The 15,947-nt window shown below is 36.7% G+C and overlaps 1 protein-coding gene across 1 annotated transcript in view; it reads left to right on the top strand.

The window, feature by feature from the left end:
• Positions 1-15,496, top strand: part of crbn (cereblon) — a 47,447-nt gene extending 31,951 nt beyond the window's left edge. Inside the window, exons 6-11 of the mRNA XM_072582625.1 lie at positions 527-589; positions 2,412-2,496; positions 2,853-2,968; positions 7,837-7,901; positions 11,290-11,421; positions 13,125-15,496. Coding sequence (XP_072438726.1) covers positions 527-589; positions 2,412-2,496; positions 2,853-2,968; positions 7,837-7,901; positions 11,290-11,421; positions 13,125-13,308 — 645 coding nt within the window. The 3' untranslated portion in view covers positions 13,309-15,496. The remainder of the gene's footprint in view (positions 1-526; positions 590-2,411; positions 2,497-2,852; positions 2,969-7,836; positions 7,902-11,289; positions 11,422-13,124) is intronic.
• Positions 15,497-15,947: the final 451 nt, after the last annotated feature.

The following is a 15,947-nucleotide window of genomic DNA, read 5'->3' as shown; positions in this document are numbered from 1 at the left end:
TTTTAACTGCCCTCAATGGCTATTAGGGATGTGCAGCAAATGCTGACATTGCCAAAATGTCCACATCCTTGGTAAGCTTTGTTTAAAAAATGTTGAGGCCTACTAAGATGGGCAAAACCCTTGCTCTTCATGCTGTTTCACTTTGCAAAAACTGGGTTCATATAAAATCGATGTATTCTTACACATCACTGTTTGATTATGATTTTTCAAGTTTCCTCAACAAATTACTGACTGAAAGATTAATTAACTTGCTCCCTTAATTTTTTCCCAGCCAGATTGGGCTTTTTTCTAGTTTCTGATATTGCTTTGACTTGAGCATCCTCAAATGTGAAGTCTGCCTCAAGCCTGTCCCCATAGCAAACTGGCTGAGGGCAACTGCTTAGTAACATGATCTATGCAGCACCAAAGCTTGAAATTGCCTTTATAATGTTATCAGTTTTATAATCTTGTCATCTTATTATTATAATCTTACGTATGTTCATTTTGTGTGCTTGCTTTTCACAAGTTTTAATTTTCCTTACTTTAGAGAAAGTTCCATTGTGCAAATCTAACCTGGTGGCCTCCATGGGTGTATTCTTTGTATGATGCAGTGAGTACAAATCTGTTTCCTTTATGCACTTCTGTAATAATAGATAACAAATGTCAGTTTTGTAAACTGGAACATGCTTTCATTTTTGTTACTGATGGGTCATGTCAAGAATCCCAAGATCATGCCACGTTTTCTGTATGCTCTGCCTCTACTGCATGTTCATTTTTTCTATTCATTTCTATGCCTTAATGCTCTCTGGCAGCTTTATGTTTCTACTCATCTGCCAGACATCTGTATGTGACTGCTATGAGGTTATCCCTGCTCCAGATTAAAGTGGAGCTATCCTGGAGCTGAAGAAGCTGTGTTCCTATGGCATTGTTACTCAATCTCAATCTCATGTCTCCTTACAATCTGATACTTGTTAGCCAACTGAAGAAATGGAACAGACTGAATGGACCAAATTATATTTGTTTTCCTGTTGCTTGTTTCATGTGTTCATATTGAAGCCCTAGCAGAAATTTTGAGGTGAATCGCTAGAACATTTGGGAAAAAAATATCCTAGTACAGGAGTTGGAGCAGGAAAATAACCCATGTATGAGTACCTGATTGGTCTTCAGTGCTGAGTCTGTCAGCATCTGGATCTCCAGATCTCTTGCTGAGACTATTTGCACACTATTCTCAATACATGGTTCCTAACATTGCTTCCATCATGCTCCTTACACAGTGATCACCTCTAAACTCCCTGGAGTCAATCCAGTGAGTCTCCTCTGAACTGCATCCAATACAGTTACACCCTTTCTTAAATAAGGGGACCAGAATTGTATATAATACTCCAGCTTCAATTTCATTAATGTCTTGAACGTTAGAGCAACACTTCCCTACTTCTATCTGCTCTTTCTTTCGCAATAAATGCCAAAATTCTATTTGCCTTCCTTATTACCTGCTATACTTGCAACATAGTTTTCTGCAATTCATGTTCAAGGACAGGTCTGCTTTGAAGCAGTCTGAGATTTCTCTATATTTAGATAATACTGATGTAAAGTCAGAGGCCAAAATGCAGGTAAAGAAAAGTTGGTGAATGTTGTATTAATTTGTGCTTATTAAGTAAATCATGCTGAAGTTGGAGTATGTGCAGTCTGAATCGGGCTATTCCCGAGTATTTGACCCATTACAGCGAAAGTTTAATTACCTTTGTGCTAATCACAGAATTCAGCTTTTTACAATTTAAATATATTTGCTGTGATACTCTATCCCCTTTTTGTCCAGAATTCAAATTGAGGTGAAAAATATTGATCAGTATAAACAAATTGTTTAGCATTATTAGTTTTATAAACACTTAAGTTTTACAGATAAATATACTAAACAGATATATTTAATCATTATTTTTAAATTCCTTAAAGTCGTCTTTCATGGTGCTGTCAAATGAATTTTTCAAAATCATTCCATCTGAGCTATTATGTCCTTTTACAAATCTATATTTGTAGATGTCTGGTTGCAATGGATTAACACTTGCATCTGATCCTCTGAATGACCTGTCAAAGCTTCTACAAGTACTAGCATTTTAGTAAGGTTACATACATATGTGAGGGAATAACTTCTTAACATAGGCTCAACTGCTTCAAGATGAGATGTAGGAGAGGAAGTTAATGTTTTTGCTTTGCCAGAAAACTTGCTTCTACTGAGTTTAGTTCCTTACAGCAGATGAGGCATTGAGCAATTGTTGAAAAACTCCATGACACAGTAAATGATTATTGAAGAATGAATAATTTAGACACTGTTGTTGTGGTGTTCATTAAAATACTTCTCATGTAATGTATTTTTCAAAATATAATTAGTCATCTATTGGTTCGTGCAGTCTTTTTATACTTTTGTCCATATATAGGAAATATTAATGGAAAGAATGAAAGTCCAGCTTCGTGAGTGGGATGAAAATCTCAAGGATGATTCGCTTCCTTCAAATCCTGTGGGTAAGAATTATTTAAGAATGTCACTTTTCTGGCACTTAATTCCAAAAAGAATTCTATCCTTTATCCTCAAGGTTTTTTGTCTGTAAAACAAACTGATATAATTTTTAAAACTGTAACTTAGTGTACTTAGTGCATGTTTAGCAGGTTAGTTAGTTGTTATCCATTTCAGTTTAAATAGTAGAATAAACAAATGAAGCTACTGCTGTTGTTACTTCCATAAAAGTATTCATGGTTTTTCTACAAAGTATCTAGTCAGGATTATTTAAATTTACGTGCACTAAGATGAAAAGTGTTTGAGGATGAAGGGGAGTGAATTTGCTATTCCTTCAACAGAAATGATTAATTACGGTGTTTAGATTTTTCTTACAGAGTTGCTGCTTGTTTACCTATTGATGATGGTTTAAGAATTGAGCTTTTAAAAATCGGCAGTGCTATTCAGCGGCTGCGTTGTGAATTGGATCTGATGGACAAAGTAAGTGTTGAAGAGATTGGCTTTAAATAAATTATAATTCCCTATTTAAATCAGTCTAACTAATAAGTTTTGAAACCCAGTAGGCACTGTAATTAAAATCTTTAGCAATGCTATGGTATTTCCGATATATCAATGTTGAAACTCCTGTCCATTCAGTAAATGTTGAGTTTGGTAACAATGCAGCTACTGAGCTTGCACCCCGTGGATTTGTGCCAGTGACGTGACTGCCACTATTATATTAAAATTTGCACATAAACCTGTAAATATATTGCTAGCAAAGAACATCTCTCTCACACACACTCCATCCTCATCCTCGTCCTCATCCTCATCCTCCCTAGCCAAATTCGTGAAACATTTTGCTGGTGGTCCAGCCCTGCTCATCTTCTATTGATCTTATCCACAATTATTTTCTCACCTACATTCTTGCCAACTGACTAAGTCTGGCTACCAAATGTAGACATTCTTTTTCCTTATTCCATATTATCAAGTCAAGCCATTATATCAGTGAATTTCCTTGCTAAGGGCTTGGTGAGGCCATGATGGTGTCCTTCAGTGTTTATTACAAATGTTATGTCTTTTGTAAGCTTATTGTACTATTAATCCTTTACTCCAGCATTCTTTACTAACATTTTCCTGCTTTTAGAATAGATGGAAAATTTGCCTTTGTAACTTAGAACATAAAAGGCAATTATATCAAAGTTTCTGCCACCTGATGTGATCAGCACTTTAATTTCTTTAGGCGAGAGGTTAGGTTCTGATTGCGTAAATGGCAAATTCACAGTTTTTCCAAATACAGAAGGTTTGTCATTTTCTATATCCCATTTAGATTCAGAGTCGTAGCAATGTACAGCATGGAAACAGACCTTTCAGTCCAACTCGTCCATGCTGACCAGATATCCCAACCTAATCTAGAACCACTTGCTAGCCACCTGGCCCATATCCCTCCAAACTCTTCCTATTCATATACCCATCAAAATGCCTCTTAAATGTTGCAATTGTACCAAACTCCTCCACTTCCTCTGGCAGCTCATTCCACACACGCACCACCCTCTGCGTGAAAAAGTTGCCCCTTAGGTCTGTTTTATATCTTTCCCCTCTTACGCTAAGCCTATGTCCTTTAGTTCTAGACTCCCCCACCCGAGGGAAAAGACTTTGTTTGTTTATCCTATCCATGCCCCTCATGATTTTATAAAACTCTATAATGTCACCCCAGGGAAAACAGCCCCAGCCTATTCAACCTCTCCCAATAGCTCAAATCCTCCAACCCTGGCATCATCCTTGTAAATCTTTTCTGAACCCTTTCAAGTTTCACGACATTCTTCTGATAGGAAGGAGACCAGAATTGCACGCATAATTCCAACAGTGGCCTAATCAATGGCTTCCCAACTCCTGTACCTAATACTCAGACCAATAAAGGAAAGCATACCAAACGCCACCTTCACTATCCTATCTGCCTGTGACTCTACTTTCAAGGAACTACGAACCTACGCTCCAAGGTCTCTTTTTTTCAGCAACACTCCCTAGGACCTTACTATTAAGTATACAAGTCCTGCTAAGATTTGCATTCCCAAAATGCAGCACCTTGCATTTGTCTAAATTAAACTCCATCTGCCACTCCTTAGCCCATTGATCAAGGCCCCGTTGTCATCTGAGATAACCTTCGCTGTCCACTACACCTCCAATTTTGGTGTTATCTGCAAACTTACAAACTATACCTCTTATGCACACTTCCAAGTCATTTATATAAATGACAAAAAGTAGGGGACCCAGCACCGATCCTTGTGGCACCCCACTGGTCACAAGCCTTCAGTATGAAAAAAAACCTCCACCACTACCACTCTCTGTCTTCTACAGGTTGTGACAACCCTTTATCCGAAATCCCAAAATCTGAAAAACTCCAAAGTCCGAAGGTTTTTTTTCTCATCAACAAGGTTGTTTGGCGTGCAAACAGTTAACCCAAGTCGACATCTACTGCATGCGTGTCACTCAGATGTGACGTGAGGGCATGACCCAGCATCAGCAGGCCTTGATTCTGTTTCAAGGCCCCTTTTTACTCATTAGAGTATGCTCCTCCAGTAAGATTTTTAAAAATTTCATCATCCAACTGTCACTTATTCTGAAATTCGAAAAATACTGAATTCCGAAAACTAGCTGGTCCTGAGCATTTCGGATAAAGTATTGTGCATCTGTATCTTCATTTGTACTTTTATTTAATGACCTACTTAATGGCATCAGTAGTTCACTGAATGCATCGCCTATGCTAACAAAAATAATTGGTTCTTGCTATTTTACATGGAATGATAAATTCGTAATGAAATCGTTGCACTATCATCCCATGTGAAAGTTGTGAGATGCTAATTTTATTCTGATCCTTAATACTCAGATTAAGTTGCATTTAACATTCTGCTGTACAATTAGTGGGCTGAAACTTCTTGGGACTAATGCATTGCCCCTGTGTTGATGCTTGCTTCCATTATCATTTTCTGAATTTTCCATTTCTTGTTTAGTTTTGAATACTCTGTTATAGTTAGTTAAAAATCACACAACACCAGGTTATAATCCAACAGGTTTAATTGGAAGCACACTAGCTTTCGGAGCGACGCTCCTAAAGCTAGTGTACTTCCAATTAAACCTGTTAGACTATAACCTGATGTTGTGATTTTTAACTTTTGTACGCCCCAGTCCAACACTGGCATCTCCAAATCCTGTTATAGTTAGGGACAGTTCATGGCATGATGGTATTTTGAGGAGTTTCTGAAACATCGATCGACTACACAGTGGACATTTCTTGGCTTTATTCTTTATTCTGATTCTTAAATTCTCTTCTCAAAATTGTCAAAAGCATTTTGTCATTATTTCTCAGTTTACTATCTTTTCACATTGCGTTGTGTCCCACATCTAGATGTTAATAAACTATCGACACCATTTTTTTGTACTTTTTTTTTGCTGTACAGTCAGTTGTTGCATTTGCACCACATAACCTGCTGGAAAACATTTTATAAGGAGTTTCTTACATTTGTTCTAGCAGTGTGTTTATCTGCAAATTTAATTCTTATCAAAATTAAAGTCTGTATAAATTCATTTACTTTGGTGTAGTCTAATAACTTAACTCCCAGCACAAATTGGGTAATTTCCAAATAGAATTTCTGTGGTATTGCATACTGTCTACAGAATCCCATCATGTTCTCTTCTATCAAACTATCTTCACTCATTGAGTTTGACAATCTCATAAGCAGTTAGTAAATTATCTTTGTTTAAATATTATCCACGCAAGTTAAAAATTTGTCCAAACCTTCCTTCATGTCCAAAGAATGTCTCCAATTCTGTAAATCTTTGCTACTTCTGCTTTTACAAGTAGCGAAAGAACCAAGGCCATATCTTTTTCTTCGGTAATGTTATTGCACAGCATGTTAATTCTGTTAATTAAACTAAACATCCAGAAAAGCTCACTCAACTTGTAATCTGTTAAAATTTGAGTGATAGCGAACTCTCAAATTTCACTATTTTAAAGAAAATAATATACATATTCTTTAACTCTAAAAGTGAATATTAGACAACAACTATTCACAACTCTAAGTCCCCCTTTCTCTTAACTGCTTATTATCTGCCTCCAACTCTACTGCTCCAATAAAACACTTACTAAAATTACATTAAATTAATTTCAAAACCATATAGCTGCTGCCGTCTTCGGTGTCTGTCTTCCGGCTGAAGAGCTCTCTAGGTCGTCTGTCTTGTTACTGTAAAGATGTTTCATATGAAAAGGTACCTTTGATAGAGAATTTCAATGTCTTTGGTGTCTCTCGATTGCAGTTACTCTGTTTAATTTTCAAAATGCCTACTTTTTTATGTCCCCAACATCAGATAGTCTCATTGGTTTGATGTTGGTAAAACAATAAATTCAAACTCGATTCGGTTTTAGTACCCTGGGGCATAATTTAAACTGGTTATGTTCGAATTGTTGTCAAAACAGCAATCAACTCGGGTATCTATTTCACAGCAAAATGTTACATATTTTCAATTTGCTCTTATAAGCTCTCAGTGCAAAACAGCATTCACTCTCTTCGAGGTACAGTACATACCTTCAACTTCATAACAGCAAAGAAGTAACCCACGTCTACATAGTTACTTCATTCTTCCACTAAGCATAAGGGCCACATTCAGTAAACAGATGGTTACTTTTTCTTCAGGTTTTTGACTCTGTCATCGCTTTGAAGTTTTCTCTTTGAAAACTAAGCATTACTACAGCTAATCTTTGACTTTGGATCAACTAGCCATCTTCAGCTATCCCTGGAACCAACAAAAGGTTACGTGCTCTTTATACAGAGTCCAGGCATTTACTTTTCCAGTAGTTACATTCCAACACACTTGTCACAAAACACCACTATATCGATTACCTGATAAATGCTTCTGGTGAATGCTTGCCAGCGATGTATTGGACAGCACAGCATGCACCATTTCTGGTGCCAATTGACAAGACAAAACTCGGTGACGTTAGTCGTAATACGTTGACACAGTGTACATCAAGGGCATTGTACAGTAGCTGGCACCCAGCTTTTGGGTGTCAGGAATTAGCATTAGACAAATCTAATGACCACCATAATGTAATCCAGGATTGTCATGAATGACATGGAAATATCATTGGATAAGGTACATGAAAGCTGCTTGTGTTTCATTCCAAAGGCTTCAATGATTTGCCGTTTTTGGGATAAAATGTTTTATGAATGCTCCAGCACTCTGATATAATTGTTTGCAAATAACAGAAATCGCCATTTACTGTAGTAAGTCCAAATCAAGGCCATTGAGCCCTTTTGTGACGGATATGCTTTCAAATTGTTTATATCTAATTATAACTAATTTTTGATTTACAGTGTACATCTCTTTGTTGTAAAAGGTGTTATCACACAGAAATAACCACCAAAAATGATATTTTCAGGCAAGTTTCCATTTTGATGTATTTGCAATAGGATATTAATTTTGTAAAATAGCACGTGACCTTTGGTCTCTTTGCACTGAAGCAAACCTGCAGTGTCATTGAATTAGATCATGGATAATCTGAATTCTCAACTCCACTTTTCTATCTTTTCCCCAAAATCCTTGATTCACTTACTAATCAAAAAGATCTCTATCCTAGCATTGAATGTACTTAATGACCCAGCCTCTACACTTCTGTGATGAGGAATCCATAGATTGACTACCTTCTGAGAGAAGAAACCCTCCTCATTTCTGTCCTATCTGGTCCTAAACTCTCCCACAGGAAGAATCAGCCTCTCCACATTTACCCTGTTAAGTCCCCTAAGAACCTTCTATGTTTCAATAAGGTCACTCTTCATTCTTCCAGACTCCAATGAGTCTAGGTCCAACCTACTCAACTTCCTGTCATAAGGAAGAATCTCCGTGGCTGGTATCATGCTAGGGAATCTCCTCTGGACTGTCTCCAATGCCAGTGTATATTTCATTAAATATGGGGATCAATACTCTTCATAGTATTATAGGTTTGGTCTAACTCACGTCTTGTATAATTTTCGTGAGACTTCCCTATTTTTATACTCCATTCCCTTTGAAATAAAAACCAACATTGCGTTTGCCTTCCCTATTGTCTGCTGACCTTGTGTGCTAACTTTTTGAGATTTATGCAAAGGGCCTCCCAAATCCCCATCTACTGTAGGTTTCTCCAATTAAATGATATTCAGCTCCTGTACTCTTCCAAAGTATTGTTTCATATTCCATCAACCAAGTTTTTGCCTACTTGTCTGTAACCCTGTCTGGTTGTCTTTCCACCTATTTTTGTCATCCGCAAACTTGGCTTTGACACACTGACTTCATTCATATTGTTAATGTATATTGTTAATAATTGTGGCTGATCCTTGTGGCATGCTATAGTTACAGGTTTGCGTTCTATAAATGCCCCCTATTAGTTAGCCAACCTTCAATCCAACAGCATTTTAGACTCTTGACCTAAAGTAGATTTCTGTGTAGTACCTTTTTTGAGTATCTTATGGAAATATATTACATCTACTGGTTCTCATTTATCGATCCTGCACATTACCTCCTGTAGTAATTGAAACCAGCTGGACCTTGTTGACTGAGATCCTTGATTAAGATTGGTAATGGGCCAATCAGGAAAGCTCTGGCTAACCAATATCACTAGGTGGTTTAAAATCTCCTCAGTTCATGCAACTGACTATGAACTGGCTGGTTGCAGCCAGTGTATTGTGCACAAGTAAATAAAGGGTGACTTGGTAATGGGATACCGGCCTCTGTGCTGTTATTTGACTTCTTCAAAGAATTTTAATGCATTTATAGATGTGATTTTCCCTTCATTAAGCCATGCTGACTCTACCTGATTAGATCTTTAAAAAATTATCTGTGATTACATCCTTTAGATGCAGATATTTTCTCGACGACAGATGCTAAGCTAACTGGTCTATAGTTTCCTTTGAGTGTTTTTTTGTCGACTTCCTTTTTTGAATAAAGGTGCTACATTGACAATTTTCCAATTCTCCAGCCTTTCCAGAATCTGAGGATGGTTTGCATATCCCCTTCTCAGAATCATGCTTTCTCACTGAGATGCATCTTTTTATGTTCCATGAACTATTAAATGTCTGCCCTTGTTCCTCAACAGTCTTTGCTGCAAATCTCCTTTCCCAGTCCTTCTGTCCAGCTCTACTTACCCCTTTGTACTTACCCTCGCTGAAGTTTAGTGTTGTTATTTTTGATCCAGGTTTCTACCCTTCAAACTAAATGCTAACTGTTACCATGTTATCTTTACTGTTATCTTTTTTTACTCATTATTTATTACACATCACCAAATCCAAAAAACCCAAGCTGTGGTTGAACCCACAACATTTTTCTAGGAAACTGTCCTAAATGCACTCAAAATTCTTCCTTCTGGCTAATTCTGTCAATTTGTCTTTCCTAATCTACAGAATGCACTGCATTTTTATGTCCTCCATTCCTGATTTATTCTTTCTCACCATATAGCTATAGCTAGGGGTACCGAGAGTTGATTATAGACAGTTTATAAACTGTAATGCTGTCTTCCCCTTGTTATTTCCATCGCCCTTGTTCTTCTATCCAGCATGACCAGACCAAGCAGTTGCCCGATGTTTCAAACACTACTAGCTTCAAGTAACTTCCAGTAATGACTGTGCTCCCAAAACTGAGAGTCGTAGCCACCTTTTGCGCAATAATGGGAAAATCATGAAATTAAATCCCAAAGCATCAGGTCAAATAAATGAATCTTACATTTTTAAAATAAAAGTTACTATTCACTGTTTCTATAAATCAATGTTGCTGGAGCTATCTGCTCCCAGATATAAATGGTCTGTTAGGAAAGTCTTATAGCAAAGGTGCTGTATGGTCAAACTGGGTATTACTGCAAAAATATGATAAAATGACCTTTTTGTTCTGAAAGAAAAAGTAGGAATAGAGCATTGAGTCCCATTGTGTCTATTTTGGCATACAGTTGGATCACAGCTGACCTGCACCCAACCTATGTGCCTTTGTTCCCTACATTTCATGACAAAAAGTTATTTATCTCAGTCTTAAGTGACAGTAGACTAACTCTGTAGGCATAGGCTCCAGACTTCCACGACTGTTTTATTTGAAATATTGCTTTCTTCATTTCACACTTAAAATACTTTATCTTCCCATGTTCTGGATTTCCCCTCCAAGTAGGCTTCTTTTAATTACTCATTTGACATAACCTTAGTGAGATCACCCCTCAACCTTAATTCAAATTAGTTTTATGCAGCCTGTCTGCATAATTTAATTATTCAAGCCTTAGTATTCTAGACTGTAGACCCTCCAAGGCTGATATCATCTTCCTGTGGGGCAGTGCTTAACTCTGAATACGGCACTCCAGATAGGATCTAGCCAAGTTTGCATACGATTAAAACATACTTTCTTGTTTTTCATTTCATCGTCCTGAAGGGGAAGGACAAATTCCTTTCAACATTTTCATTACTTTCTGAGCCTTTTAAATAGCTTTGTGATTTATATCTCACCAGTAATCCTTCAGGTTTTCTCTCTAGTCCATATTCCATCACTCCCCCACATTGAATTACATCTGTAGTTTTGATCATCCATCTGGGATGTATGCCCTCTTGTAACTTCCTGCTCTCATCCATGTATTCATTCTGCATCCTAAGTTGGTGACATCTGAAATTTGAGGTCATGTGCATATTTGAATAAAGTTATTAATATATGCAGTGAAATGCTGAACTCCATTTTTTATAGAAACTGAACTGTTTCAGAGATTGTTTTTAATGGTTTGCACAATTATCCACTGCTTGACTATTCCTATCCACTTTTTTTTAAAGTTTGTCCTTGTATGGACCCATGGCTGCCTATGTGAATCCTCATGGTTATGTACATGAAACCCTCACCGTATATAAAGCTAACAACCTGAACTTAATTGGTCGACCATCAACTCAGCATAGCTGGTTCCCTGGGTAATCATAGTTAATCACATTATTTGTAATGTCAGATTTGTCACTTGTCTGCTATACCTAAGTCACTTTTCTGGTTCTATTGTCTACTTCATTTCAATCATTTTATTATTTAGCAGCATTAAATGTTGTCATGATAGTAGCATATTCATTTGAATAGTATTGATTGTATTCTGTTACATAGCTTTGAAAATGTGTTTGACTCCAGTTTCTGCAGAGTTCTAAATCCAGACAGTTGCATCTATTTAAATGCTAATCATAGAGCTGTACAGCATGGAAACAGACCCTTCGGTCTAACCCGTCCATGCCGACCAGACATCCTAAATTACTCTAGTCCCATTTGCCAGCATTTTGACTATATACCTGTAAGTCTTTCCTGTTCACGTACCCATCCAGATGCCTTGTAAATGCTGTAATTGTACCAGCTTCCACTACTTCTGACAGCTCATTCCATACACGTACCATCCTTTGCGTAGAAAAAGTTGCTCCTTAGCTTCTTTTTAAATCTTCCCCTCTCACCTTAAATGTATGCTCTCTCGTTCTGGACTTCCCCATCTCAAGGCAAAGACCTTGTTTATTTACTGTGTCCATGCCCCTCATGATTTTTATAAATCTCTAAAAGCTCACCCCTCGGCCTTCAGTGCTGAACACAGCACTACAGGGAAAATACCCTCAGCATCTCCCTACACCTCAAACCCTCCAACCCTGGCAACATCTAGTAAATCTCTTCTGAATCCTTTCAAGTTTCACAACATCCTTCCTATAGCAGGAAAACCAGAATTGGACACAGTATTCCAAAGGTGGCCTAACAAATGTCCTTTATAGCCACAATATGACCTCCCAACTCCTATATTCAATGCTCTGACCAATAAAGGCAAGCGTACCAAACACTACCTTCACTGTCCTATATAGCTGCGACTCTACTTTCAAGGAGCTATGAACCTGCCCTCCAAGGTCTCGTTGTTCAGTAACATTCCCTAAGACTTTACCATTAAGTATATAAATTCTGTCTTGATTTGCCTATCCAAAATCAGCACTAAATGATCTAAGTTAAATTCCATCTGCCGATGTTTATTCATACAAAGCAAGTAAGTTTGCCTTAAGTTTCTGCAAAGTTTGAAAGACAAAGAAAAACAAATTGTGCATTGAGGAAAGTGAAATTTCAGATTATTGAAGCAAAATTAAATTCTAAATGACTTAGTTGGATTTTTTTGAGCTACAGGTATAGCTTTCCTATTGAAATAAGAATTCAGTATCTGAAGGATATAGTGAATTGATCATGACCTCTAAGTACAGAGTAAAATATCACCAGGGAATATTGATATTGCTGTCTAAAAATGCTGAGTAAATGCTTCCACTGAAAATATGTAGAACAAAGGTAGTTTTGTTTCAGGAAAATCTTGTTGATTCCTAGTGTGGAATGCTTTTATGGATGCACTGGAAGAAACAAATTTGGGCCAAGTAGCTCATTTAAAAGTTCTATAGATGAAATTGGGTTGAATTTTGCACATCTGATTTGGCTAAAGTAAATGTGTAATTCATCTGGTTTCATCTCTGATAAACAATAACAAAAAAATTAATAATAAATGAACAAAATTCAGAAACAACTGAAAATATAATCATGTCTTGTAAGGACATGAACCATCTGCAATTGATGTGCTTGTATGTTCCGTGTATCTTTTATTTTGGTACAAAATATTTTGCAGGTTTGCATGGACTATAGCCCAGTGCCGAACCTGTGGTAGTCATATGGGCTGGAAATTTACAGCAACTAAGAAAGATATGTTACCGCAGAAGTTTTGGGGGTTAACACGCTCAGCTTTGCAACCCAGAATTCCAGAATTGGATGATGAAAATCAGCAGGAAGGATGCTGGCGACCATGTCTTTAATACAGACACACACACACGCACACTTGTATATGTGTCTATATAAATATATGAATGAAAGTGAATAGCACTGTAGTTACTTGTGCCAAGAGATGAAATCTCTTTCTGCTAAATAAGTTATTCAATCAAATAACCAACTCTAAGCGGCAGACACAACTTTTATCTGTTGAATCTGATGATTTTGAACTTAATCATTCAGGTTTTAAATTCAAATAGCTGACAAAGCACTATTTGAAATATGCTTGCACATTGTTCTCATTAAGTAAAAAAATTGCAATACTGTTGTAGGCCACCTTCCAGATCAGGTGCAATGATTTAATAAATGTCAACTTGGGGGGGGTCCTTTTTGAATTAACATAATGGCCTTGCAATCTGGATATTATGTATTTTTATTTAGGGTGGTGAAATTCTCAAAAATGGACTGTGGAAGATTAGGTGTATCATTTAGGGCTGTTCTTAACCATTACTTTCTTTCTCTTTCAGATTTAAACCATCTGTATTTTTTTTTAAATGAATTAGTATTTCACATTTCTAGTTACAGCATTTGGTCTTGATTGAAAGTTTTGGGTTATTTATTGAGAGATTATTTGGAAGAGTACTTTAGATGACTATGATTTATCCTCGTGTAAATAACCATCTTCCAGTCTGAGTCAATTGACTTGTTGACAATTTCAGGAATTCAATTGCATTCCCAAGATTGGATATGGAATGTAGCTGTTGCATTGACTTTCACCTCCCACTCCCCTTCTGAAAGCAAATGTACGAAAAGGACCCTGATGTTAAATCCCAATAGTCAGTTTTACAAATTTGAACTCCTAGTAAGGAGTGCCTGGTGTGAATGTCTCAAATTTGAATGCAAGGTTCCTTCTGATTTTCCTTTCTTTCTTTTGTGGGGCGTGCTCACACTGATTCCAGATATATACACCCAATGCGTATGTTCCTTTGTCAGAAGTAATTGGATAAAATCAAACCATTAGTTCAGTGACTAACTTTGAAAACAAGATAATGTTAGCAATCCAAATAGGAGAGCATTGTATTTCACTTTTACATAAATGTTAATGAATAGCAGTTTTCTGCGTGATCTTCCAGTGTTTACGATGCTCCTGACTTCCAGAATTTTATATTTAAAGTATTTATGTTTTGTAACATTAAAGTGCTAAGCAGTCCAATTATGTTTTGTTAATCATTTTGCATTAATCTGGGAGCTGACTTTTAACAAGCTTATTGTAGCAACTTAATGCTTCATTAATAATTTTGTTCAATAGATCTGCAGTTATTCGTCTGCTGAGCCTGTTGCAAAAATTGTCATCTGCTGAAAACATTTCAGAGTAGCAAGTGTAATATGAAGTGTTCGAGCAGAATTTGATTAAATGCAATGGTGATGTGGTCAACTTGTTAATAAGGCACTACAGTGCTGTTCTGTTGTCTTTTGTTCTGGCAAATTACTTAGTTCTAAGTGATGTCCAGTGGATAAGATTTATTTTTCTTGAAAACAGTCTGTAAATAATAGCATTTACTGCTTGTTTAGTAATTCAGAATCATTGCATTGAAAGCATTGTTTTAATTGCAAGTGTTCTGAGAAGCAATGCACTTTTCAGTAATGCTGGCTTGTTCTTGCCTTTGTTCCCTTGAAACAAAGAAATTATATTATTTACAAAGTAATTAAAAATGAATGGCAATACAGCAAAGCCCATTGAAGAGATTTTGAAGACCTTAGCTGTAGCTGTAACTGTACCTTGCTGTATTTTTTATGCTAGAAAACAACTTCCATGGTTTTGTTTAATGAAAAAATTAAAGTAATGTTTTATAAGATGAAAAGTTTATTTGATTTTGCTTTGTTAAATTGAATTGCCAAAATATAAGTTGATATTTAAAATGGCCGAGCAGTAGTTTAAGTATTGCACTTAGGAGACGAGTTGAATTTAAAACCAGTTTTGAAGCAACCATGATAATTAGGAAGCTGTCTAGAATAGAACTGTTCCATCATAACATACAAAGTATCTGAAAGCAGATTAGAGTAGAGTGTGTAAGTCTACTTATGGCACAATAAGTGGAAAGAGAAAGTGCTGCATTTTAGTTGAAGAGTACTTAATGTCCAGAATCTGAGTGGTTAGAAACCCCTATTTGAAGGGATGGTCTGAGGCTACACTCTTAATGCAAGAAATAAAAATTGAAAATTTTTGCATGAAAATGCAAGTTTCCTTGAAGTTTATTTAATGTAATAAGCAAAAAGTACCAAATATTAAAATTGCACCATACCAAAGGAGACAATTATATTTTAGATGCTGATCCTTCTGAACAGAATTTGGTTAGTTCATGATGTTAATTTGATTCTTCATGCTGAGGGTGGGATTTTCCTGATATCATAGGTAGTCAAGGTGGTGCTATCACTGAGGGGCCTCCCCACACCTAGAGCACTTGAGAAAGCAATTGTTGCTCCTCCGTGTTAACTAAAGCAAACACCGAGAAAAGCTTGCCTCACCTCGTAACCTGTTAAATGAGTGAGTGACAGAGAACTCCAAACTTCCGTCATTTAAAGGAAATAACTTTTTTTTTCTAACTTTTATTAGTGAACACAAAACTATTGGAAGGAAGTCCAGGGGATGTGCTCCATAACTAATCTACGCCACTCCGAGAGTCCT

This window comes from Chiloscyllium punctatum, chromosome 12 (assembly GCF_047496795.1).
Source record: "Chiloscyllium punctatum isolate Juve2018m chromosome 12, sChiPun1.3, whole genome shotgun sequence".
NCBI lineage: Eukaryota > Metazoa > Chordata > Chondrichthyes > Orectolobiformes > Hemiscylliidae > Chiloscyllium > Chiloscyllium punctatum.
The sequence above is the reverse complement of the archived record's forward strand: the minus strand, read 5'-3'. Positions and strand labels throughout refer to the sequence as shown.